This window comes from Mauremys reevesii, linkage group 21 (assembly GCF_016161935.1).
Source record: "Mauremys reevesii isolate NIE-2019 linkage group 21, ASM1616193v1, whole genome shotgun sequence".
In the NCBI taxonomy this organism is placed as follows: domain Eukaryota; kingdom Metazoa; phylum Chordata; order Testudines; family Geoemydidae; genus Mauremys; species Mauremys reevesii.
The window spans coordinates 4,590,909-4,618,786 of NC_052643.1; the positions used below are offsets into that span (position 1 = coordinate 4,590,909).

At 48.1% G+C, this 27,878-nt stretch overlaps 1 protein-coding gene across 2 annotated transcripts in view; it reads left to right on the forward strand.

Moving 5' to 3' along the window:
- Positions 1 to 288: 288 nt before the first annotated feature.
- Positions 289 to 27,878, forward strand: part of ACTL8 (actin like 8) — a 32,658-nt gene continuing 5,068 nt past the window's right edge. The window contains exon 1 of one of the 2 annotated variants that reach the window (XM_039509043.1): positions 289 to 312. Coding sequence is in view for 1 of the 2 variants with exons in the window: in XM_039509042.1 (XP_039364976.1) it covers positions 460 to 473 (14 nt within the window). In the remaining variant the exon portion in view is untranslated. Of the gene's footprint in view, positions 313 to 444; positions 474 to 27,878 lie in introns of those variants that run through there. The other variant, XM_039509042.1, reaches the window with a different exon arrangement.

A 27,878-nucleotide genomic window follows, 5' to 3' on the forward strand; every position in this document is an offset into this window, starting at 1 on the left:
GAGGGGAAACAGAGGCACCGAGCGACTCACCCAAGGTCGCACAGCCGGGCCCGGAATGGAAACCAAGCTTCCCGAGGGCCGGCTCTAGTCACTAGGCCACACTGCTGCTCCACGACATTCAGCAGAGTCTCTGCCTTCGAAGCAGACACAACGGGGACGGAAGGCGATGGAGACGGTGGTGGTAGCCAAATGGAACGGGGGACACTGGTACTTTAAGAGAGAGGTGGGGCCCTCTTAGACTGACTGCATAAAAGCAGGCCCCTGGGCAGGGGAGGGGTTATCCTTCTTTTCCTTGTGGGGGCAGCTGAGCAGGTAAGTGGCCTTTAGTCTCTTCCTGGGGGGAAAGGCTGTTTGCTGAGCAGTGGCTGTAAGATTCCTGGCAGGTTATTTATTAGCCTGTTTGTTTCAGTGGCGTCTGATCTACCTTCTTAATGGCAGATGTATGAGTTTCACCTTTAAATGAGACTATGCAGGTGGGACTATTAGTTACCAAGACTGATCGAGCCCTGTCTCCTAGCCTAAGCATTGCTAGGCAATGGTTTTTTCTCCTCTCTCAGGTTGGAAATCTTTGCCTGGCTGGTGCTCAGTGTGTAAGGCTCAGCCTGAGGACAGGCTTGGCCAGGGGTGTTGTGTGATGCTATGTGAGCTGCTCCCTGATTAGATTCTGGAACTCCATCAGGAGCAATGGTCTCAAGTTGCAGTGGGGGAGGTTTAGATTGGATATTAGGAAAAACTGTTTCACTAGGAGGGTGGTGAAGCACTGGAATGGGCTCCCTAGGGAGGTGGAGGCATCTCCTTCCTTAGAGGTTTTTAAGGTCAGGCTTGACAAAGCCCTGGCTGGGATGATTTAGTGGGGTTTGGTCCTGCTTTGAGCAGGGGGTTGGACTAGATACCTCCTGAGGTCCCTTCCAACCCTGAGATTCTATGATCAGCATGTGTCTAATATGCCCTCTTAGCTTCCTCCTCCAGGGAATTGCAGCCTACCCAGAGGATGGCTTGGGTTGCCTGTCTGGTGGCTAGTGGCCTGTGCAAAGCAGATTGGGGCCCATTATGGAACAGAAGCATAACTAAGTGCTCTGGTTAGAGCAGCGTAGTTCTTGACTGCACTGTAGTTTAGCTGCTCAATAACCATCCTCTCTCTAAAGAGGACTGAGGGCTACATTCCACTGCATCCAGCTGCTGCTGCAGCCTTAGGAGGGCAAAGGAAATCTTAAACCTGCCTGGGAAAGGCACTTCAGCACTTGTTTTCCTTCCTAATGATTCAAGGAGCTCGTGTCCTTCACCTGCTCCAATTGCTTATTTAACTTGATTGAGCTGCAGAAGGGCAGACGTCCAAAACAAGGCAGAGATTCATTTGAATCGCTTAATGAGGGGCTGGCTGGTTAACCCCTTGCGTTCTGCAGCTTTTGCCGAGTTAGTGCTGCCCTTAAAATGCCACAATACACTGAAAAGCAGCTACCTTAAAAAACAAAAAACCCCAAACCATCCCATAAACATTGTTTCTAAATGAGCTGATTGAGAGTTCTTTCTGATTGTCAGTGGAGAAAGAGTTAGAACTCCCTCATTAAAGCAAAGTTCTAACTGCAGGATCAAACTGAGCCCTGACTCTGCCTGTTAAGACAATGGGTTTGCAGGTGTTGAACTGGTCATAATTTGACCTGCACTCCATAGGGGTGGCATGTGAAACAGTCAGAAGGCATCTGGCCTGGGGGGACCTGCAGCACCAGCTAGGAAATCTCCCTACTTGTGTCACTGTTGTCACAGCTGTGACAAAAGCTTGTAACCCTGTGATCTCTTTTCTGGGAGTGGTGCTGCACTTCAGAGTCTGCATTTGGCTTGCTGCCTCCTGCACCAAACGTGACAGGAATTGCAGCCTAGTCCCTTTCAGACAGTACAGGTCAGAGTGGCCCGTTCAGGTACCCTTCAATCAACCGGAAGACTGGGTGTAACTGGAGCCAGTCAACAGTTCTGTCCCCTCCCCCCCAGTCAATGTCATTTTGTCTGTTTTTGGTGGGAACACTCATGGTGGTGGTTAACTTTAGTGGTGAGGGGACACTTCAGTAGATCTTGGTTTTGTTCTGTTTGTTTTAATGGAATTGTCTGCTTAGTTGTAACATCTAACTTGAACACTTTGGAGTGGGTAGAATCTCTTCTGCACCCCCACTGGAGCGTCAGAGGGTTGGTACTCACAGAAAACAGTAACCTGTCAGTCCCTGATCGTGTGGCCAGCTGGCAGTGACTGTCCAAGAGCAAAGCTACCAGTATGCTGGTGACCCGTAGTTGTGGCTTTTTTAGGGTGGGGAGGGAGAGGAACTAGGGGTGGGGTTTACATGGGAAGAGGCCATGTCACTTCTGGGGGTGCCTGACCTTGGGATGGGCATGTTGGTGCTTCTACAGACGTACATGAATACAGACTGATGCTTTTGACTAGTGACCAAGTCTTGGCTTATGTGGCTGAAACAAGACAGGCTGGTTCCCTTCTCACTACAAATGCAAGGAGTTGAGACCAATGGTCAAGAATCTCCAAAGGCCTGGTCAGGGCCAGCTCCAGGCACCAGCCCAGCAAGCAGCTGCTTGGGGCAGCCAACAGCGAGGGGCTGCATGTCTGGGTCTTTGGTGGTGGGTCCCTCACTTCCTCTTGGAGCAAAGAACCAACTGCCAAATTGCTGTCAAAGACTGAAGCGGCGGTGGTAGAGCTGCAGATCACAATTGCAGCTTTTTTCTTTTTGCTGCTTGGGGTGGCAAAAACTCTGGAGTGGTACTTGCGTCAGGGAATTACTACCTTTTAACCATTCATCAGGCCTTATCCAGACCAGGATTGAATGGTGTCTCGGTCCTAGACAGGACTGAGTGTTCGTGACCATCGTCCATACTTGTGAAACTACCCAAGCTCAATAGGGAAATGGTGGCTTTCACTTAACCATCTTACTGTATGCCTTGTCTTCATCACTGTTTTGAAGAGGTAGACATGTCAACTATAATGTGCAAGACAGGGGTCGGCAACCTTGCAGAAGTGGTGTGCTGAGTCTTCATTTATTCACTCTAAGGTTTCATGTGCCAGTAATGTTTTTAGAAGGTCTTTCTAGAAGTCTATAATGTAGAACTAAACTATTGTATGTAAAGTAAATAAGCTTTTTAAAATGTTTAAGAAGCTTCATTTAAAATGCAGAGTCCCCCAGACTGGTGGCCAGGACCCAGGCAATGTGAGTGCCACTGAAAATCAGCTCACGTGCTGCCTTTGGCACATGTGCCATAGGTTGCCTACCCCTGTACTAAGATCACCGGAGCACTGGAATGGGTTCCCTAGGGAGGTGGTGGAATCTCCTTCCTTAGCAGTTTTTACAGTCAGGCTTGACAAAGCCCCGGCTGGGATGATTTAGTTGGGAATTGGTCCTGCTTTGAGCAGGGGGTTGGACTAGATGCCTCCTGAGGTCCCTTCCAACCCTGAGATTCTATGATCACACCTTAAACCCTAGCCTAGACAATGCTATAGTGGACTGATGTCCCACTACTGGGTGCTGCATCTGCCTGTTAAATGAGCAATTCTTGCCAACCATTCCTAGAAGTGACCTTTGCCTCTAATACTAGAGGGTTAAAACAAGTGTTCAGTTTACCTGCTCTTCCATCTAACAAGCTGGCTTGCAGCAGGGCTCTCCAAACAGAGCAGGTGTCCCTTGCCAGGATAACATGAGCCTTAACAGAAGGTGTCCTGTGCCTTCCCGAGCACACCACTTGGCGGGGGGGAACAGATCTTCAGATGATATGGTTAGTAGTGAGTCTGGTAGCCTACTTTAAGTCTACTTCCAGAAGACTGGCCGAAATCAATCCTTCAAGGGCTTTCTCGAGTCACCTCTGGACTCCAAAGTACAGGCTCTGCATGTTGCCTGAATATCCAGTTCTGTTCTGTCTGCTTTATCCACTGCAGCAATGTCAGTCGCCAAGATTCTGGATTAGGAAGGATCTAGCTGCCAACTCTGTAGAATGGAACATGGCTTGGCCTTCTAGAACATTCCTTGAAAGGGCAAGAATCGCAGCAGTGATCCCCTAACCCGACATGAGTTGGAATGTAGTGAATACTTCTGAATCTGGCAGCATATAAATAAACTCGGGCATATGGGGGAGGATCTGCATCTCTCAGGCTTTAGGCAGTTCCCTTGATGGAGTTGGGGAAGGGACCTGGAACAGCAAGGTGCAGGACAGGGAGAAGCAGCTTTCTATGCTCCTCTGGAGTTGAATGAGAATAAATCCTTGCTCCTGCTGAGTGCTGGAAATCCAGACTGGAGATGGGGGAGGGAAGGTGTGGCTCAGCAGACCACATGTGACAGGAGATCTACCTGGGCCTCCTGAGAACTTGGTCTGTAGGGGAAAGTACCTTCATGAGATGCCCATTGTTCAGTTGCACCTTCCAGGAGGGTGTGGCAAGAGAGCAGACCTGTGGTGCTGTAATGGGATGCTGTCTGTCTGTGGGGCAGTCATGTCAGGAGCTGAGGCTAGGTATGTCAGTACAGTGCTATTGTTATGGGTGTATGATTGTATGTAAAACAGCATAGTCAGTGTGCTCCAATGCACTGGTGCTATTGCTGAGCTGCCTATCAGTGGCAGTTGGGCTTGACTGACCAGCATGGTGCTTAGCTTTCCTCCTGAAGTTCTTATTTGTCACAACCTCTGTGCTGACCTCCTCTTCTAGGTTATTGCAAAGAACAGCACCAGGTTCCATTGGCCCTAAGCCCTGTTACCTGTCCCCATGAACAGCTTAGCCTGCATTCTGGTCACTTTAAGACATTGCTAATCTTTAAACCATCTCTTTATTCCATGCTCCCTCAAGTTTTGCTGCCTTTCACACCACTTAATCGTCTGCAGCTGTGAGTGGTCATTTTTTTAGACTCTCTCCTTATTTTGGGGGATGCCTGGAAGGACCCAAAGCCATGCTTTTATCCAAGCTGACTTCCTAAGCAGATGGAGGTCTTGTGACAAAGTGCCAATGTATTTCCTATCCAAGGAAATGAGTTGTAGTTGAATCTCAAAAGGTTTGTGCGTTCCTTGGTAGGGAAAAGTGTGTGTGTGTGGGGATATGGCTTGTTGGCATAATGAAAACAAATCCTTAATTTCAGGTAAACCACTCTTTTAAAATTTCCATTAACAACTTTTTTGTGTTGGACCAGACTAAAGGGACTCTTGAAACAGGCTTCAGACACAAATCAATGTCAACACAAAACATTACCAACTTCTAGGTTTCTAACAAAACTGGCCAAAGCCAACACAAACTCTCAAACAGTCCATGCTGCTGAATCTGTTTTTGGCTCTTTTGCTTGAGAAATAATGGAGGGGGAGATTTCACCCAGCTCTACATTGGAGATGCCAAGAACAGAAGGTTCTTGGCATCTGCCAGTCCTAAATCTACTCCAGGAAGGTAGCAGTTGTCCTTGCTGAGACAGGGGAATCTTGTGGTTGGAGATGCTGGCTTGGGGCTGGGAAGGTCTGGTTTCAGCTGCCATAGACTCCTGTGTAACAGCACAAGTCTCCTCATTCTCTGTGCCTCTGTCCCCTGTCTGTAAAATGGGACTACTTCCTCTTGTCTTGTCCTCTTGGGGCTTTACGTTCTCAGGCTGGGAATAGCACACTAGGAACCTGCTCTCAATGCTGGAGATGTTATCGTGACTCAAATACAATAGACCCTCCGTTACGAACACCTTTGGTAATGGAGGTCCTCTGTAATCCTGAACAAAACATTAGGGTGGTTCTTTCAAAAGTTTGCAACTGAACATTGACTTAAAGCTTTGAAACCTTACAATACAGAAGGGAAATGCTTTCACTTTATTTTAGTAGTTCACATTTAACACAGCATTATATCTGCTTCTTTGTCTCTGCTGCTACCTGATTTTTTTTTTTAGTTTTGGCTCCAAATGAGGGGTGTGGTTGACCAGTCAGTGCATAACCCAGTGGTCATAACTCTGAGGGTTTTACTGTAACTACACCTCTACCCGATATAACGCAGTCCTCAGGAGCCAAAAAACCTCACCGCCTTATAGGTGAGGCCATGTTATATTGGGTACAGGCCAGTCCAGTGTACTGGCAAGAGCTGGTACATCATGCAGGACTGGACTGGCTTCCCTGACAGTGACTTAAAGGGCCCAGTGCTCCAGCCACTGCAGGGAGCCTGGAGCCCTTTAAATCACTGCTGGAGCTCCGGCAGCCGGGCTTGGGTGGCACTTTAAAGGGCCCAGGGCTCCCTGCTGCTTTACTGTATTATATCTAAATTCGTGTTGTGCTGGACCACATTATGTCAGGATAGAGGGTGTAGTTAAACACCATTCAGCCAGCAGCTGAATGGCAAAAGTATTTCCAGATACAAGTAACTAGCATGGGTGTGGTAAAGCCCTGGACTTGCTCATCCCCCTAAACTTGCAGAAGTTCTCGTGACACATGGCGATTGCAAAGTACATTAAGACAGGCCTTGGCTTCTACTGCTTCCAGTGCCTGCACTCCCTGGGCCTTGCTGGGCTGTTTACAGCCAGCGGTTGGTCACTTCACTAGGAGTCAAACGCTCATTTGGCAGTGAGCACAATGTGATGCAGTCCTCCTAGGCACTCGTGTGTAAATGAGATGCCCCTGTCTACAAGGGGGCAAGGCTAGGAGGGCAGGCAGGGCTGTTCTCCGCTGTGCCAAAGCTGCTGCAATTGGCAGCACATTATGACTCAGCGATCTGCCCACCTCCTTGGGTTAAGTCTAGCAGTGCTGTCGCAAGTGACTGCTGCAGTGAGGCATAACAATGAGACTGTCTCTTTGACTCTAAAAAGTTTCTTAAAATATACACCCACCTGGCTTCCATCAGCTGTCAGCTCTTAGCACTGCTGCAGAAGCCTCTTCTCTTAAAGCTATTTGTTTAAAATGTCTTTAGTAGGCAAATGGCTCTTAATCTTTCCATTACCACTCTGGTGACATTTCCAGTGCCTGCCCTGAGCAATTTCCCCAATTTTCTAGACAATTGAGGGTTTCCCACATGTGTGGAGAGGCTGAATCTTGATCAGTATATTTCAAATGTTCAGGACTTACTCACTTCCTTGAAACTCTGTCTTGTGGCCTCCTGTGACTTCAGCTTCTTTTGAAACTTTTGCTGCAACAAATCACACTTGGATGGCCCAGTGCGTGGATTTCTCTAATCACAAAGCTTCTCTGAACAGGAAACTCTTCCACTCTGCCCCAGGCGTGGAAGTTGGATGCTCTATAGAGTGACCAGATGTCCTGATTTTATAGGGACAGTCCCAATTTTGGGTCTTTTTTCTTTATATAGGCTCCTATTACCTCCCCCCCCCCCCCGCACCCATTCCCAACTTTTCACATTTGCTGTCTGGTCACACTAATGCTCTGGAAGAAATGGAAACCAACATGATGGCTTCAGGAACCTATAGGTATCCTAGCCCAGGGATGGACAGTTTTTTGGGGGGGGCCTGAGGGTCTCATTGGGGTTGCAAATGCCTATGGAGGGCCAGATAGGGAAGGCTGTGCCTCTCCAAACAGCCTGGACCCTGCCCCCCATCCAACCCTCCCACTCTTTATCCCCTGACAGTTCTAACCCCTACCACACCCCCATCCCTAGACAGGACAGTCTCCTGAGTGCCCCCCAGAACCTCCACCCCATCCAACCACTCCCTGTCCCCTGACTGACCCCCAGGACCTCCTGCCCCTTAGCCAATGGCCTGGCCCCTTACTGTGCCACTCAGAGCAGCATGTCTGGCAGCTGCACCCCCCCAGCCAGAACCAGACACTCTGCTCTGCAGGAGTGTGCAGCCCTGCGCCCAGAGTGCTGCCTGTGCAGCGGAGTAGCTGCATGGGGGGGGGGAGGGAATAGTGGGGGAAGGGCTAGCCTCCCAGCCAGGAGCTCAAGGGCTGGGCAGTATGGGCCCGCAGGCTGTAGTTTGCCCACCTCTGTCCTAGCCTAATGTCCTCACTAATGGTAGCCTGCAAAGGACTTCAGAAGTAAGGTGGTTAGAGAGCAAGTGTAAAATCAGGATGGGGTTGGGCTATTTGTACAAGACAAAGCCTTGACTATTGTGACTGGTGACCTGATGTTATAGGGACAATCTCCCTTTTCCATATAGGAAGAGGGTTTGGAAGGGCCTTCTTGCTTAGTCTACTTTAGAAACCTCAAAGCCAGCTGTAGGCATGGAGGACTTGTTACAGGGTCTTGCACAACAGGGATTGCAAACTCCCCTTAATCAAAGGACTGAGTGAATCTCTAACGGAGACATCCGTCCTCCAAGACATTACCAGCAATAAACACCTTAAGTTCCTGCTCATATCAAAAGTGATCATTGAACAGTTGATTGCTATGACACCATCTCACTAACATCTTAATGAGATGGGACCTGACCTTCTTCTAATATGGAAAAACAAGCTTTCCCTGTTCTTCTTCCCATCAGGATGCATGGAATATTTCAGGCTCTTCTGACAAAAGAAGCCAAAGGCACAAAGACATCTCTTCCCCTTCCTTGCACAGGTTCACTTTCAACATGAACTTGCAACCTGTAAGACACATGATCCTAGTATCAAAGCTTTGTCTTCCTGGCATGTGGCTCAAATTGGAGCACTGCTTGCTAGGACCTGCAGGTGACCCTACAAGGGGTTCTAGCATGCAACTCCAAGCTTCTTCCCAAAGTCAGGACTAGAACAAACTCTCTGGCTACCTCTTCCTAGCAATGAAAAGGCAATGCTGGACGTGGCTATATAGTAAAGGATTTGGTGTTTGTACAGTGATCTAAAGCTATAAAGAACCAAAGTTTAACCACTCTTAGTGTAGCTAGAACCAACACACCCTCTGCGGGGGGAGCCTTGAGTTCAGGGGTTTGCCTAGAACAAAATGCTTAAGGCGAAGCATAAGTCTTGGATGCTGGTCTCAAGGTCTCTTGAGACCATTAACTCAAGACAAGGGCTCTGGCACCTGAGACTGCCACAAACCCACAACTACAGTAGAACTTAGCAGTGGCGTCTCTAGTGAGGGTGGCTGTTGCAAACTAGCAAGACTATAAAACCAACCAAAAGCAAACTAACTGGTATACTCAGACTACAGCTTAAATTTTGGCAAAACAGGGAGACTACAACTGGTCTGAACTGTGGGGTGGAGAGTAGTAAACATCTACTCCTAGCTTGTGTATTTGGCATTTAAACCTAGCCTGTGTTTGGTACTACCTGACCCAAAGGGGCAACCTTTCTGATGGGAGTTGCAGTACACTGGCCAGCCCCTAGAGGGAGCAATCTTCAAGCAGGGGTGCTAGCACCTCCAGAACTGGACTAGATGCATCCCAAGGAATATACAGGACTAAATGGGTGGAGATTCCTAGGTCAGTGTTCTAGCTAAGCATGCCCCATTAGCTGGCTTAAGCTAGTAAGGACTTCCTGCTCTCCAGTGAGGCAAGTTGTATGGATGTATCCTCCCCAACCCTGGATAAAACAGCCAATCCTTTAACTCCAGGGTAGGTCTCTTCCTTTCCTTCCACTCAACTATCAATGAAAAAGGCACTCGGCGCATTTTAAATGTGATTTTAACTGTCAGTTAAAGATCTGGTTTTTATTACACCATAAATTTTGAGATGTCTTACTGCAGATAATAACACCACCACAGCTGTCATTATTTCATTTCTTCTTAATTTGATTAAGTGAGGTGATCAATCTAGAGTTCAGGATGGAATTAATTCATGCTGCTTAGGTACAGGGAGCCAGAGCAGCTGTCTTCCCTCAATGCAACTTGAACAGTATCTGTGAGTTCATTCAAACAGTCATGGGAACCTGTGCCTCTTGTCCTAGACTCCAACTGCTGGGGCTTGTAGAGGCAAAGGTCTGCCAGAAGGACTGACTTCCTCATGCAGAGGTGGCTCATCAATACCACATTGTCCTTGGAATGGTTGTGGTCAGACAATACTAGGACTTCTTGGGTTGCATTTTAATTGCTGCCTGGGAGAGAACATCCCAGGGAAGTGTTGTAGCTTATCTATTGAAGCAGAGCTGGTAATGGAAGAACTAACAGGAGTACCACTGGTTGGGAGTACTCTGCATAACACACCTGGCTCCAACAGGCTCATCCCAGAGTCTTTGGTGCAGCTGTCTGTGGCAGCTGCTACTCAGATCTAGCTGCTAGAGGTGCAAACACCATGTCTCTATCACATGGGTACACGCCACATGTTCAGTAGGTAGGCTGTGATACCGTCCCTTGCAAGGGAGCTACCCAAGGTCCTGAAAACTCAATAGCACACCATTAAATGTCTCCGCAACAAGACTAACCGAGTTCCTAGGTAAGACTGCTTTTCCTGAATCCGCTAATTGCAGGCAGCTTAAGCTGGATACTATCCATTTCACAAGGATAGTGGGACAACAGATGGGATCCTAGCCTGGCCTTTAATGGCAGAGGCCCCCTCAGCCAAGGAAGCTGGGAGAATGATAGCAACATCTGTCCTAGTGAATCAACATTAACTGGTTTCAGAGTAGCAGCCATGTTAGTCTGTATCCACAAACAGGAGTCCTTGAGGCACCTTAGACTAACAAATTTATTTGAGCATAAGCTTTTGTGGGCTACAGCCCACTTCACTGGATGCATCTACAAAATGGGCTGTAGCCCATGAATGCTTATGCTCAAATTTGTTAGACTCTAAGGTGCCACATGTATTCATGTTCTTTTTACATTAACTGGGACTTTTGGCATATCTGTAACCATAGCCTGGGCTAATAGGCAGCTTGGCTTGGCACTTTCGTCTAGTCTGCAGTCACTCCTTACCTTGAGATCAGACCCACCTGTCTTGTTAAACACTGCAGCAGTCAGGCAGACATGCCTGCTCCAGTGGAGACATAATGGTGGGACAACTGGGAAGCTGAACTGGCTGACTTGGGGCTTGGCTGAGCTCAGAGGGCAGCAGTATGTGAAAGCGAGGAGCATTCGCAAGGGCGCCCGTAGCTGTACACAGCATCCTGGGATCTGAACACTCAGACAATATAGTAGAGTTTCAAACAATTGTGTTAAGGCAACACTTGCCATCACATTAACCACAGCTGCCCTGAATAGGAGCTGCAGGTTTGTGCACTCCATCTGGCAACCTCATTGTGGCCCTGCTAAATGAACACATTGTTTAACTTGTATTACTAATACTCAAAGCATTAAATTGGACTTGGGTGTTCAACATCTCACCCCTTAAGCTGTTCAGCTACTTGTTTGTCAGCATGGACAAGAAAACAAGACCAGTCTGCAGCCAGTCAATTTCATGGTCTGGTTCCCATGCACTAGCACAGGGTTACTGTGCCCTGGCTAAAAACACTGCCTGTCGTGCTAGATGAGACTGATCTCCAGTGTCTCTAAAGCAATTTTCTCCGCCCTAGATCTAGGGAGGACTAAATGGGGTTGTCTGATATTCAGAGTATTCATGTACAAGACCCATTTCCTTGTTTAGTCATACTGTGCTACTTTAATCTCTGGCGTATTTTCTGTAGTCATGCTGCTGACAAAGGCATGGAATGAATCCCAAGTGTAAGGCTGGAGTAGTTCTGGGTGCTGGCTGCACGAAAACAGCTAACAGCCACTCCAGCTCCTTCCTGTTCTACCCTGGAGGTGCTGTGTGGCCTAATGGCTAGAGTACTCAACTAGGACTTATTCCTGGCTCTGCGCCTGGCCATCTGGTTGACCTTGGGCAAGTCATGTTATCTTGTGCCACCATTTGCCTATCTGTAAAATGGGATGACAATATTGACTTCACTCCAGAGCTAAGAGCTAGACAAGCCCATTGAGAGATGGGGTGTCCTGATGCATCCTGTCTAGGGCCTCACCCATTCCCACGTTGCCAGTTACAGATTTGAGCTGCAGGGGCTGAAAAAACTGTTGCCTGGCATCAGTCCTGAAGCTAGGTAATGTGACCACAAGTCTTAAAATGGGACATCTGCCTGTCCTGTTAAATAGCCTGCCCCTGCAGAAGGGCAGCAGCTGCCATGGACAGGCAGTTGCTGGAAAGTTGTCCCCTTATGCTCTGGGGAGGGGGGGAGAAGACTGAGCCTAGTACTGTGGTAACAATGAAAAACATGCCAGGATGCTGTAGAACAGCCCCCAAACATGTGGGCAGGGGAGGGGGGTTTTTCATAACCGCTGTTCCTGACAGTCAGTGATGCCAGCAAGTAAACAAAGGGACACGACTGCTGGTTATCCTTGGAAGCAGTCAGGCTACCGAACATAGACTATTAGGGTTGGAAGGGACCTCAGGAGGTATCTAGTCCAACCCCCTGCTCAAAGCAGGACCAATCCCCAACTAAATCATCCCAGCCAGGGCTTTGTCAAGCTGGGCCTTAAACCTCTAAGGAAGGAGATTCCACCACCTCCCTAGGGAACCCATTCCAGTGCTTCACCACCCGCCTAGTGAAATAGTTCCCTAATATCCAACCTAAACCTCCTCCACTGCAACTTGAGACCATTGCTCCTTGTCCTGTCATCTGGTACCACTGAGAACAGTCTAGATCCATCCTCTTTGGACCCCCCTTTCAGGTAGCTGGAGGCTGCTATCAAATCCCCCCTCACTCTTCTCTCCTGCAGACTAAACAATCCCAGTTCCCTCAGCCTCTCTTCATAAGTCATGTGCTCCAGCCCCTAATCATTTTTGTTGTCCTCCACTGGACTCTCTCAAATTTGTCCACATCCCTTCTGTGGTGGTGGGGGACTGTTTAAGGGGGCAGGGGGGAGCTGTCTATGTGCTTGCATGAGTCTGCAGCCAAGTTGGCCTACAGGATTTGGAGAGTCTTCTCCCTTAACCACCAAAATCTCTGCTCAGCCAAAAAAAGAGGATCCAGTTCATACTCCAGGACCACTTCCTGCATAACACCAGCTGTACCTTCACCCAGTATTCCCTGCATCAGTGTGAACATGAAGTTGAGCTCGAGCGTGCTTGAGACATCGTGTCTCCACCAAAATATTTCATGTGACAGCAAATCTTCAACAGATGTTACACCCCTCACCTTTGCCATGAACATCTGTGCAGTATTGCACCTTAATCTGGTGGAACAGGTTTGCCCAGAGTGCAAGTCCTGCTAAATAGGACACCGTGCAAGATTCTTTGCGGTGTGAATGCTCAAGCTTAAAACAGAGGGGAAGAGCTTCCTATTCACTGCACTGGGATATTAAGCAGCTGTTTTAATCAGGCTTCATTGTTTCCAAAAGCTGGACTGCTGGGCATACACCCACTCCCTTCTGGGAAAGGGCTGCACTAGGCTCAAACACATTTCTATTTAAAACCACATGCGTCCAAAACAAGACGCTCCCCTGCCCGTGCTGCTCCCCAAGCAGAGACCAAAGCATGGGACTAATTAGTCCACTGCTTAATATACTGCTGTAGATGTTCAATACTGCTCTCATCCCTGAAGTAGTAAAAATATACAGACCAGGCTGCTTGGGAGTGGAGTTGGGTGAAGGTTGCTGTGGAAAGCTCACTCCGAACTCCTGAGGCATTGGGGGTGGGGGGTAGATTTGCCAGCAGATGTTTATGAAATATTAAGCAATGCAATCAATACTGCTATCCCAAACCTTGCCTCAGGCTTGCATCTCATTAAAATCACTCAGCTGCCTGCTGCTGGGATGGAGTCATGACCTGTGATCCACTCCTTCCACATCAAGAAGTTGCTTTCCTGCCGTTGCAGCTGGAAGGTGGTGATGCAAGAGGAAGCAGCCAGTAGGCTGGAAAGCATGCTGTAGAGATCAGTAAATAGAATTTTTTTAATTGGGAATATTTGATTTCCATGCAAGAGCTGGTCCTTGCAGGGGGTTCAGCCTTCTCTGCATAATGCATGAGCCAGAGGTGCTTTTTCAAGCCACAGCTAATGGCAAATTAGGCCAGGCAGGCACAGATTAAGCTGGGTCCCTGTTAACTGTCTTCTAGAATCTAGCAACAAACCCAGCACCCTGCTGGACTTTCCCACTAGTACCTAGCTTTCCTAAGTGCTAAAGACCTCCCCCATCCCTGACAAACACACATGCTTATGTCAAACTTAACATGAGTGTGAAATCCACCAGAGCATTTTCCCAGCCCGCTGCCAGTGCCTGGGATCTGTGGCTTCCATAGCTAATGAGGCACAGTGAGCTGCTCCCTCCCCTTGAGAGCCTTTAAAAAAAAATTGCCAAGAATTTATTAGTCTAATTACATTTTTCCTAATGCAGTTGACCTCAGCTGCACTTATCAAAGCTGCAATCTCCCAGCCATTATTGGAGTTTTAATAAGAGTCAATTGGTTATTGTCACTCTTCAAGTGGGACACTGGATGCACGATCCCCAGACAGTCAGTGGGGCAGGGCTCTTAAACTATTACGTTCATAATGGGGATTAGGCTCTTGTCAGGCTCACTCCCACTGGGATAGTGAATGCCAAGAATCTTGGGGCTAGGCAGCCTCCCAGCTTGTAGGAACCTGGTAAGTCCTTGTTTTTTCCCACCCCTCCATGCTCTGCTATGAGTTGTCAGGAGGCCTCTACATGCCCTGCAATCTTACTCCCATGTGCTCTAGGTTTGCAATGTCAGAGGTGGTGAAGTATCCAAGCTGCATTAGTCTGTATCCACAAAAACAAGCAGTCCTCATTCCCAGCAACCACACATGGCATCATGCAAGAAGCAAAGAGGGTGAAGGGACTCCTGTGTGTGCCAGGGGGTGCTCCCCCTGCCCCATTCTGACCCCTCCCCTGAGCATGCCTGGCCCTCACTCATCCCTCTTCCCCTCCCCCAGTGCCTCCTGCATGCTGTGGAACAGGTGATGGCAGTGGGTGGGAGGGAGCAGGAGATGCTGACCACAGAGCCACGGGCAGGCAGAAGGCACTTGGGGTAGGAAATAGGCACTGAGCACCCACAGAGTCAGCATCCATGGTGAGTCAACCACAAGCAGGAGTGAGCTCCGCAGGCCTGCTGAGGCCAAGAGCTTAGTAAAATAAAACTCTGACAGTCAGATAAAATCCTAGCATCTAGGAAGGCCTGTCTCTTGAGGTTCAGAGCTTGAACCCTCTGTAACAGGATTGAGGAAGAGCTGGTTTGAAAACTTGCCTTGTCTTCACCGAAGTTCCTCCTGGGAATGAGTCTCTCCTCATCACTTCAAAAACTTGTTGGTCCAAAAACCTTCTTCATAATGTTGGTCACAACCCCTTTCTGTCAAATCGACCCTTCCCATAGGAATCTGGACAAAGCTTCTTGTCTTCAAATGTTCTACCAGCCCTGGTGGGAAGAGGCTTCCCTGTAGGCTGGGTTACTGCAGGTGTAACCCCCACACCTCAGTGTCTGTCCCTTCTAGTGGCACTGAGACCACTTAGATTAATGAGTCTGCTACAGCCTTAGCTAAGAGCCATGTAGCTTTTAGCCCATGCAGTAGAGGCTCATGTACTTAACTCCTGAGGCCCCAGGTTCAGTTCCCACCTGCTGATGGCACCATCAGACCATTTACTCAGCCACCGTTCCTAGGATACGGTAAGCCAGTGAATTTTGCAAGGAGAGGCTACCGTTGGGTAGGCAGAACCAAATCACTCTGGTCTAGGTGACCAGAGTTGGCGTTGCTGCTCCTTAAAGAGCCTGCACTGAAGGCCAGACCTCTCCAGATAGGGCATAAAACTTCACCGCTGCCAACGGCAAACTGCCTCCTGCCAAAACTCAGTTCTTGCACGGGGAAGATGGCTGCTTTACTGTCGACAGCATTTCCCAAAGCCCCTGACCCAGGGGCAGCTCTAGGTATTTTGACGCCCCAAGCATGGCAGGCTGGCTCCCTTTGGCGGTTTGCCTGCAGGAGGTCCCCAGTCCCACAGATTTGGTGGCACGCCTGCAGGAGGTCCGCCAAAGCCACAGGACCAGTGAATCCTCCACAGGCATGCTGCCGAAGGCAACCTGCCTGCCGCCCTCGCGGCTTGCCACCCCAGCACACCCTTGGTACCTGGAGCAACCCATGACCTGACCTAACCCTGCTTGGATCCCAAGGGGACTGTAGAACAGCTAATCTGGTTGCCCAAATGACTGAAAATACCCTCCCTTCCCTTGCCCTGCAGACTCTAACTAAAGAGCTCAGATGCTGCTATGAGTTTTTTTGTCTTGACTGTGGGACCTGTAGACCTTTAAATGCCCCTCCAATGTCCATGTGGATAAACACAGCACTCTGATTTCCAGTCTCACCAGTCCTCTAACAGGCTACCTATGTAAGGACACCAGAAATGGAGCCTACTCCTATGCTGTGAAATCTCTCCCTTAACACAAGAAGGGACCTTAATTTAAGATGCTGCCTCCAACTGGTGCAGTAATTGTCAGATCATTGCTTTGAGGACACAACAAATTCTGTCTTCATTATGCAAGTATCTGAATTACTTATGCTCACCACTTGTTCTAAGGAGCTGCAGTCCCTCAGTTACTCCAAACACAGTTGTGTTGCTATCTAACAATGGGGAAACTCCTGTCCGAGGAAGAGATCTAGGCTGCTTTGAACTGCATGTAAGAAATTCCATCCTGTGGCTGGGTTCTGAGCTCCAAATTTGTGGCTTGACATCAGACCCCCCCAGATGAGTTCCTCCACAATTCTCTCTAGGTCCTCAGCAGAATGCTGAGATTCTCAGTGAATGTCAGGGGTGTGGGGTTTTTGGTCTTTATCCTGTGCCACAGAGCGATCTTAAAATCAACACCATGATATCAATGCCTGATCGCTGGGATTTTGGAGGATAGTTCAGTCTATTTCATCAAAGGAAGAACCTTCTCAATGGCATCTTGCTTTGGCCTGGTGGCACACTCTAAATCAAACTAGAGATGTTGGAGGAAGTGTCTTGTCAAATGTGCTGGCTTACAGCAAACATCAGCTGAATCTAGATTCAGCTGGAGTAAGTACACAATGCATTTGAGGGCACGCTGGGGAGGGCAGTGCTTCCAGCTGCATTCCTGAGCAGCTGCCTCTTAACACAGATTGATGCTGTCTCCCAACAAGCTGCTAGACTCCTGGGTGTTCATTCTCCTTCCCTCCCAGCATGGTGGAGGGTGGTGTGCTAATCTGAGCATGCAGGTGGTATGGGCACCTCTCCTCCCTCATGTAAGTGAACTGCAGAATTGCTTAAAACACTTCCCATCATTTGCCCAGAATTAAGGCTGCCTCCTTGCAGATCGAGCCCAGCACTGCATAATGCTGCTGTCTCGGTGGCAGGGCACTGGTGCAATCTCAGCCGTGGGCTCTTCACCCTCACTTCTGTAAGAGCTTGTTAGACGTGGCTGTCTCCCAACTGGCTTGGAAAAGAGCAGCTTTGGGGCTGACTCTGAAATGCTGCTTTTGCCCCTGCTGATGAAACAAATTTTCACTTGTCCAAGCTAGTTGGCCTCTATCCTCTTGAATCAGGATTCTCTGCCTATGGTCTAGGCAGGAACCGCCATCGTGCCAAAAGGGTGTAGCGAATGACACTGCATACGTGAGACGGTTCCTGTTAACCATTGGCTCCACCTAGCGCCTCAGGACTCAGACTAGAATGCTTGGCAGGTGGGGCAGGCTTGCCCCCCTAGATGTGCTTTGTTGCTCCCCAATAGACAAGGCATTTGTGAGTGGAGGGGGATGCAGCCATTTAGTGTCCAAGATGCAAATCTTTAGGGATGAGCTGGTGTAACTGGACTCAACTCACCCAAGTGGGTCACCAGTAAACTCTCAAAAGGCTCCTCTACTAGGGCCGCAGGAAAGACAGTGAGTGTAAATATCCTAACCAGCATTGGAGGCTCTCAAAGTGGAGAACTTCCAAACCTCACGTATAGAGGGCAGTCTGGAAGTGCAAGGCCAATCCCTCTAGTTTAGTCTGGCTCCAAACCCCTACGCCTCCGGGGAAGAAGAGGCAGGTCAGTCTTGGGCTTGCATGGTCAGACCAAAAGCAACTTGGTGGTGGTTACAAAGTCTCATGACTTTCCTGACTCTCTTGCTTTCAATCTCTGCTTTCCCTTTAAACAAGTTTGTGGTTTCACACTTCCAAGCTTCTCTGCACCTGACAAGTGCATCATTGCAACAAGAGTCCTAAAAGAGCTGGCTGAGGGGATATCTAGCAGCTGATATCAACTTTTTAATCTTCCCAGGAGGTGTACAATGTTGAGCAGTATTGGCCCCAAGATATTAGAGATGGTGGATGAAGTAATCTTCTTTTTTCTTTTTAAATTGGACCCACTTCTGCTCCAACTCTTGAGCTTGGAGTTCTTCAGGTCTGGGAAGCTAAGAGCTAGTTAGCATCACTGCTAAATACAAGGTTTGAACAGGTTGTTTAGCGACTTATGCTAATCCCACAAATACTGTCCCACACTAACGGTTCTCTCCCAGGCCTGCAGCACTGCACAGCTTCTCAGCTTGGGCATTGCCGCTCTTGGCCAGTGGCTCTCAACTTTTCCAGATGACTGGCCCCTGTTCAGGAGTCTGATTTTTGTCTTGCATGCCCCAAGCTTCACCTCACTTGAACAGTTTACAAAATCAGACCTAAAGAGCCAAGCATGACAGCACACAATTACTGAGAAATTGCTGACTTTACCATATAATTATAGAATAAATCAATTGGAATAGAATGTATTCACATTTCAGTGTAGCGCCATTTAAACAAGTCATTGTCTGTATGACACTCTTACTTTCTGCTCGTGCTTTTTATGTAGCCTGTTGTAAAACTGGGCAAATATCCAGATAAGTTGATGTATCCACAGAGGACTTCAGCATATCCCCAGGGTACACATACCCCCAGCTGAGAATCCCTGCTCTAGGCCAGTCTCTCGCCCCTGACCCCAGCTCTCACAGGCTTTCTGTGGCTGTTCACCAAGCCTCCCCTTAGCAACCGGCTCTTGGGCTGCTACCTGTAGGGCTAAAGAGATGCCACACTCCTGCCTCTTTTTGGGTCCCTGTTCTGCACCCTCTATTGCCCAAATGGACATCTGCCCTTTCCAGAACGACCAGCAGCCCAGCCTACCCCTCTAAGCAACTCTAAAGCTGGATGGGGATAAGTGGCCTGTATTGAGGTGGCAGGTGAATCAGTGTTAACCAGGAGTAGTGGTATCTGAAGAATAGGCCCTTTCTTTCTATCATAGAATCGTAGAATTTAAGATCAGAAGGGACCATTATGATCATCTAGTCTGACCTCCCACAAGATGCAGGCCACAAAAGCTGACCCACCCACTCCTGAAATAATTCTCTCCCTTGACTCAGCTGTTGAAGTCCCCAAATCCTGATTTAAAGACTTTGTGTTCTCTACAGCTATTGAGCTATAGCCCAGGGGGGTGTGAGGAGAAATGCAGGCTATTCATCTTTTTTAATCTGCTGACTAGTTTTCAGGGGCTTAACATCATGAAGCTTCCTGGCTGGCTCAGTTTCAGGTTGCTTGACAGCCTATAATCTGCCCTTCTTGAAACAATTGACAATTTCAGTTGAAATGGCACAAAATAGACATCTACAATTTTCAGTGTGTTCTCATAAGGAGAAAAGCGCTTTGACCATCCAATTGCCTCCCTAGGGAAGGGACTCTTCCAAAACAGCTCTGCTGGTGTGCTGTTGCTAGCCAGTGTCAGCTCAGACTGATGCTTGGTGCAATAGGATGGGGTAATGGCCTCTAGCGTGGCCAGGAGTCAAGACCATGGTCTAATTTGAAGTTGCTGCAAATGAAATTCTGGTCTTCTGTAGAAGAACACTGAGTCCATTCTGCCCTGAAGCTTGTGTGGTCACTTGTTCCACATCTGCCTTGCACTAGCACTTGGTAGCATCTTACCTGTGCAAAATGGATGCAAGTGACCCCATAACGGACACAGGAACAGTCTGAACTGCAGGATTCCAGAGAAGTTCTCCCTCTGAACTAGGGGGTGGGAGGCCTGTAAAACGAAGGACTTAGAAGTTTGTGGCAGGAATGCTGAGCTTCTGTGTCTGGTCCCAGCCAGGCTTATGTCCTGCTTGAGTGTTCGACCTGCAAATCCAAAGTCTTGCAGCAGTTCTAAAGCCTTGGCTACACTTTCAGCACTATAGCATCATAGCTATAGCTGCTCCACCATAGACACTCACTACAGTGTTGCAAGGGGTTCTCTCATCGGTATTGTTAATCCACCTCCCTGAGAGGCCACAGGTAGGCTGGCAAGGAAAGTCTTCTGTTGATCTAGTGCTATGGACAGGGGTTAGGTTGGCTTAACTCTGTCTCAGGAGTGTGGCTTTTTCAGACTGACCCAGTTACATTGCTCAGTAGAACTCTTTAGCATAGACTTCCCCTTAGTCTATGGACAAGATTAAAGCTTTCCTCTCTGGCAGTTTGCTCTCACTATCATTCTGGTGGCCTGCAGAATGAAAAGGCTCCTCTGGGGTGTGGCCAAAGTAATCAGAATTCCCCTTGACTTCCCCATCCACTCAGGGTATCTACACACCAGGCTAGATTCTGCTTGTTTCATGGTGGAACCCAGCAATTTAAGTTGTACAACAGTAACACTCAGCCCAAAGATCCCCTTTGGGCAAAGGCTGTTGGTTGGGCTAACTCAAGGAACCATTAGGAAAAGGGTGGCTATAAAATACCACTATATAAATCCAAGGTATGCCCACACTTTGAGTTCTGGTTGCTCCACCTCTTGAGTTGGAAAAGTTAGGAGGACAAGAAGTGGTTTGGAACAGCTTCCCTATGAGAGATTAAAAAGACTGGTGGGACCAGTCTGTCTATAAAAGGTGATGAGAGGCGTATTTGGGCACAACACATGCCATTAGTGTCATCTTGGTGCAAAATATACCTGGTGAGTTATCACTTAAACCGATAAAACGCTGCTCATTGATCTTTAATGTGTATAGACAAAATGTCTTCAGAATGGTGAATGCAAGCTGAGATTGACACGTTTACCAGAGGAGTGTGTGTGTGTGTGGGGGGTAAACTCTTTCCTCCAAGACCAAGGACAAGCTGATGCCTCCAACCAGGTGTCCCCAGGTGATTGCCAAGTGCCAAAGAAGGCCAACAAAGGGGGCAGGAACAGAGGAATCTACAGTGGAGTTTCAGAGATGTGGATTTCATGCTGCTCTTGCAGTTGGCATGAACTTTATCTATTGCATCCCAGAATGTGACAGGGATGAAACCAGGAGTTGCCAATGAAATTAATAGACATTAGGTCTAAAGCAGCAAAAGAATGTACCTCTTCACACAATGCAGTCAACCTGTGGAACGCCTTGCCAAGGGATGTTGTGAACCCCAAAACTAGAATGGGTTCAAAAGAGAATTACCTGGAGGATAGGTTCCTCAATGGCTATACGCCAAAATGGTCAACCATATGCTCTGGGTGTCCCTAACCTGTTATCCAGCCCTAGCTTCTGGTAGGGGATGGATCACTTGCCCTGTCCTGTTCATTCCCTCTGAAGCACTTGGCACCAGTCACTGAAGACAGGCTACTGGGCTAGATGGACCATTAGTCTGATGCAATATGGCCATTCTTATGTGCTGACTTCCCCTCTCCCCTCCATGCTCCCACTCATGATTAACCCTGGCTTTGCTGGCCAAGGCACTATCTGTTGCCTTTGGACTTCCTAAAGATGGTGAGCTTTTAAAATGGAGTGAACTGTTTCCTTAGAGGTGGGGTGTAAAGGTTGGTGGGATGTAGTGACAAGCTTACTGCACTGAGCCTTTTTGGGCTATTTTTGGGCTGCCTTAGGAAAGATGCAGTGAAATAAGACCCTTGTTAAATTGGTCCCTGTGGGCTGGCTTCCTGTATCTATTCCACTGTTATCCTCTGATCTTCCATAAACTATCTCTTGAATTCTGCTGGCTATCCAAGCTTGGCTTTCACAAAGGATTATCCTTCTGTATCGGAATTTTGACAGCCCTTTCAAGAACTGAAACCATTCCCATGTCTCTTTTTTTCTAGATAATGAGATTAATTATACTGAGATTTGTCTCCAATGGTGTGTTTTGAGGAACTGGTTATAGTTTTGACTTTTTCCCTCTTTCTCTGCAGTTTGCTGGCTCTGTATTCTTGCTTAATCTCATCTCCCTTCCCCTCCAGGCTCCTTTGCTTCTAATTAGTGTCTAGAAGGGTAATTGGACTGAGGAGGTGGGGGCGGGGGTCCTTCCAGGGAGGAAGATGGCTTTGCATAAAAACTGTAGTGAGGCTCCAAGTTTGTAACCTGGTTAGATTATCTGCTTTAAACGTCAGCAGTCAAAACATGATTTAAGCAAAGGACTTGACCTGAGCTGGCTTATTAAAATGAGAGATGGGTGTCTGAGTCAATTGGTAGCAAACTGACAGGCAGAGAAGCTAACTGTGTCCCAAGCAAAGGCAGTGATAGCTTTTTATTAAAAACTAATAAAATGCATGGCATGGGAATAGGGCTACCCTAGCCAAACAGGCAAATATCTAGGACCAAGGCTCAGAACTGAATCACCCGGAACCCTGCACTCCAGTGCTTTACTGGAACCGGGCCGTCTCTAAAGATGGTGCTGTCCTTTGAACAATGCTTTAGTCACTCTCTCTAAAGTACAGACCTGGACCCTGGCTATTCATGAAACTATTCACCAGAGCCAGTTATTGAGGTAGTAAGTTTGCAGGACCCCCTCTGGAGTGGGGCCACACAACCTTGCAACTATTCTACCTTATGCCTTCCTCTCCTTGAGGAAGAGAATGAATATGGCTGTCCTTGCCATGTGGTCAGTGGCTAGTTCATCTTGGGTAGTGTATATGGAGCTTCCAGAGGTTGTAGCCACAGTGGGCTTCAGTTCCAAAATGAGTGACCCGCATTCTCAAAGCAGTTAGTACACACTGGTGTAGCCAGTGCTCATGGCTAGAATGCATCCTGGTTCCTCTGTGGAGGGAACCCCACATTCACACTCCACTTGGGCTTTGCAGGTGGGGTGGACTCTCTGTTGAAGGTCTGTTGGCAAACCACCCAAGACTTGGGTGCATCACCACTGCCAAATGGTACCCACAGGCTGGATTCAAAGCTGGGGTGGGGCCAGTAGGCAGTATAGATCCAGCATCTTCCACTCACTGAAGTGTTGCTGGACCACTAAGTGTTAACACACTTAGTCCAATCTCTCCCTGGCAGGCTGGGCTCCCTGTGACTCAGTGCTTGGCTGTATGTTAGGAAGTGATTCCAGACTGTCACCCACTTCAAAGCAGTCTCCAAAAGGCTCCTATTGGCTACAAAGATTGCTGTAGCCCTGTTGAGACACTGCTAACACCATGTGATTCTAGTGATGTCCTCCAGCAGGCAGTGGTGGCATCTAAAACAAAGTACAGAATCAGTCTAGTGACACTAGCCTCCACTTACTCCTCTATGCTCATGTATCTTTCAGGCCTCCTGATCTGCTTGTAGTGTAAAACTGTTAACTTGACTGACGTTCTACCCTGCATTAATAGCAATAACTCTAATAAATTGAGGGCCATGTTGCAATTAAGACTGAAGACTGGAAGATTTCATCTCTGGGCACAGGCATCAAAGCTATATACATAGACAGGGAATGGGTTAGCCAGTCCATCTGTAATTACAGGGCCGGTGTGAATAGATGAACATCAAACTATTAGAGTCTAATTTGACTATCTAACGAGGAGCTGTGATGTTTTATGCATGGTGCCTAATTTTACCCTGGCAATCTCCTGCTATATTTAACATCATTAATCATTGTTGATTCCCACAGGGCTGGATCCCTGATTAGTGTCAGATGCATCACGGGAGGGAAGGGATTTTAAAAAGCCCTTTCTTCACATTGGAACTGAAGCCAGTTCAGTGGAGTTGATCTTATTGCTTGTGTGGCTGGAACACTTTTTTGTGAACAGGGATAGACAGATGCACTGCCCTCCTTCCATTAACCTTTGTCCTCCTCCTTTCTCATGGCCTGGAGTGTCATCTGGGGTCTTGCTTCCTGTCCCTGCACATGTACCATAGCAGCTGACTCTTTCTTGTAGAGGTAGGTGGTGCTTAGCTGCCATGCCAAAAGCACACAACCATCCTTGGGTGGTCAGTCTTGGTCTCCTGGTTTGAGGGAGAAATTCCAGGTAATAGAAGCTTCTTGGTCGCTGACCATGATGCCAGATATTGACCACACTAGAATCCTTTCAGGAAGTAGTGACCTAGCATCTAACTGCATTTTGACTTGGCAAATGTCCCTGTAGCCAGGACTGTTTTTAGCATCTCAGCTTTGAGATGAGGCTCTCACCCTGCTTCACAACTAGAAGAGTCTGTGTCCAGGCCTTGGTGTAAAGGTTTGGATGCCTCTTTTTCTGAGGATGGGCTCAACTTGCCTGAAAACAGTTGCACAGCCCCTTAAGGCTCATTGAGGCAATTGTAGCCTCAAGGCTCCATGGACACTCCCAAGGAGATGAGTGGCTATTGCATTTCAGTGATCAAAATGTAGACCCAGTGAGAACTTCTAGCAAAGACGTGTATGACAAACATGTGATGTTTTCTCCCCCCTCCACAATCTCTTGATGAAACTTCCCAGGAAATAAAATTTCCAAGTTCCAGCCAGACCTGTCAGAACACTTGACCAGAAAGCAAAGCTGGCCATGACTAGAATAATCTTTCAGATAATTGGCTGTTAGTTTTCTGTTGCTATCACAACCAGGCATGGAGTTTTTAGGTTTATCTTTAACTCTGATATTGAAAAGTCTAGTGTGTGCAAAACACTAGAAAACTGTATAGGGAAGTACCTTCCTATACAATCTGCTGTTCTCCCCAGACTGCTCTGGCAGGATGAGTCTCATGAGGACAGCTGTGCGAATACCAAATTTTTCAGCTCACTGGCAGTTACCCAAAAATCACTTCCTTGTTTTGAATCAAAATCTCTTGTCTTGATTTCAAGCATTTCTTAAAGTTAAACCAAAAACCCCCAGTCACTTCAAAAATATCAAAACAGCTTGAATGTTCAGATTTAAAACAATTTGGCAGAACTATTTTGGCTGTTGCCAACCCTGCATTTTGCCAAATAGCTTGTTCAAAATTTGCACATCTCTACTTCACGAGGCGAGGCTTTCTGCCGACAAAACCAGGGCTTGCTAGAGAATGGGTAAGCAATCTAACCTGCACACCAATTTCTCCCTGCAAATACTGGTCCTTGGAATAGAGATCTACAGGCACCATCGATATTTTATTTAATCTTTGTCATGCAGCCCATCTTCCAAAGTAATCAAAGTCACCACGACTCCACTGCAGGAGGAGATGGGCTTATCTTCACAGCCTTGTTCAAATATCTCTAGGCTAGCTTTCCTTGTCCCACTTTGCTAATTAAACACAACTTCAGTCACCTTTTTCATCTGAGACAAGGTGAGTTAATCTGTTATTGGACCAACTTCCATCAGTGAGATGAGCATTTGAACTTGCATAGAGCCCATCAAGTCTGGGAAAGCGACGCTGCATCAAAGCTAATACAAAGTGGAACAGATCATGCCAAAGGAGTTACGCCTGTTGCAAGAGGCTGTTCAAGGTGAAGGGGCCAGTTAACACCTCTGCGGTCACAGGCAGAAGGCAGGCTAGATTGTTGTAATGGGCCATAATCCAGGGTCTCGAGTCCAACATTTGACACCTAGCAGTTATGAATTTAAGATCCCTACGCTAGTCCCTTGAAAGTGTTGTGATGCTCTCCTTTGACATGTCAGATACAGAGTTTGCCCATGGGGGGCGGGGGGGTTCTCTTGTCTTGGCACCCTTCTGCGTGAGCTCATCAGAGCATAGTGTCTGCCGGGCTCCACCAACCCAGTTGTTGGGACACATAGTGCACTGGATGAGGCATATGTAGGACCCAGGGCTGGTGCAACCTATTAAGCAGTCGCCTAGGGCGCTAAGATTTGGGGGGCAGCATTTTCTTTGGGGACCACGGTGCTGGATTTTCATCTGCCTCCAGCATTTAGGCGGAGGGAGCTGGGGCAGGGGGTGTGTGGGGAGGGCTGCCTGCAGCAAGTAAAGGGGGTGGCACGCAGGGCAGCTGCCCACCCCTGCTCTGCCTCCTTCCCTGCTCCACCTCCTCCCCAAGCACACCATGGCTGCTTCACTTGCACCACAAGCCTGGGAGGCAGGAGAAGTGAAGCAGCCAGTCCACTTGGAGGAGGCGGGGCAGGGGTGAGCTGGGGTGGGCAGCTGCTGCATGGCTGGCCGGGTGGGGGGAGCTGCTGCCACAGGGGCGGGGGGTGCCTCAGGGATGGAGGGCGCAAGGTGGAAGTTTTGCCTAGGGCACAACATCCTTGCACCAGCCCTGGTAGGACCCATGAATTGTGAAAATTGTGGGGGCTATTGATCACAATAGCAGTGGAGATCTGTTGGCAGATTATGGCCTATGCCTGACTGTCTAGAGCTCTCTTCTTGAGGCCCTATTGACAACTCCTCTTCCAAAGAAGAGAGCATGGCCCCCAGAGTCTGCAAAAATGTGCAAATGAGGACTGAAGATCTGCCCCCGGACACCTAGCTGGCTTTCACCTCGACTCTGCTTTCTTCAGTAGCCTTGTCTGTTCCTGGCCATCTTCCCTTCCTCCATCAGAATCTTATTAGCTATGTTTACATGGCAGGGATGTCAAGCGATTAATTTTTAATGGCTTGGTTTATTGCGTGTAGGAATGGTTTAGTGAGTAATTTCCACATTTAAGTGATTAATTCCCTGGGGTTTGGAGGGACTGGTTAGCTTTACATTAATCAGGACTTCAGCATGCCAAGGGGTGATCGATCAATCCCCCTGCTGCCAGGGAGAGTAATGTTAAAATACCTCCAAGGTACAGTGAGGTTAGGCAGAGCTTTAATTACTCCCTTCCTTGCTTCCAGCAAATTTCTTGGTGGTCCCTGCTATTGGTCTGGTCTCTCCTGCACATCCCCCCCCCCCCCCCACACTTCCCTTTCCCAACACACAACAAACCCAGATGTTCATTAGGAAGCTGGCAATAGCCTGTCAGATCCTACATAGGATTCATGCTCCCCAATTCCAGTCCATCTGCTCCTGGCAGAGCTGTGGTATAAAATATGCACCTGCCATGTGGGAGAGGGATATATTAACTGCTCCATGGACAGGCAGCTCTCTGGTTCTAGCTAGGGTCAGGCTGAGTAGGAATTGGTGAAAGCTGCCTCACCTCCTTCCTTGCTGACTGTGCTCCTGTCCTGACCAGTAGCTGCCCCATCTGTTGATCCCAGGTTACTGATCTTGCCCAAGATTAAAGCCAGCACCGGGGTAAGTGCCTAACCTAATGTCTGGTGGGCAGCCTTAAGCAAGCACCTCTGCAGATCACCAAACCTCCTGCTAGGCCTTCTCAGGAAGATTTTTGTGCTGGAGTCACAAGCAGAAGTCCCACCTAGTAAATCTCTTCCATGCAGGCTGCTCCTATGTACAAGCATCAGGACCCTGGTCACACCACCATTCATAGCACGCTTCTGCCATAGCCTTGACTGCTACGCTATTGCTGGAGTATCTAGTGTATTACCGTAACTCCCCTTAAGCAAGTGCTGATGAAGCATATGCTGGCCAAAAAGTACACAACACACTAGCCCTAACAAACATTTCTGCATTTTACCTACAAAGTACTTAGAGACCTAATGAGAGCACGTGGCATCTATAGGTAACTACACAACCACAGTATCAGACTGAAAACTAACACAGCTAGAGTTAGGGTGACCAGACAGCAAATATGAAAAATTGGGACAGGGTGGGGGGGTAATAGGAGCCTGTATGAGACCAAAATCAGGACTGTCCATATAAAATCAGGACATCTGGTCACCCTAGCTAGAGTTGCAGATTGTTACTTTCTCAAATGCAGCCTGCTTGGTTTACATTAGCCATCTCCAGCACTATACTCTTCAGTAAGTTAACAAGAAAAGCCTGTGCATTTGACATCCAAGTGCATGGAAGATGTTGTACTTTTTTTTTATTTTGGGGCTTGATAAACTTCATACTTCCAAATCTTTTAGCTTGTGTGACTGTAACAACCAATCAA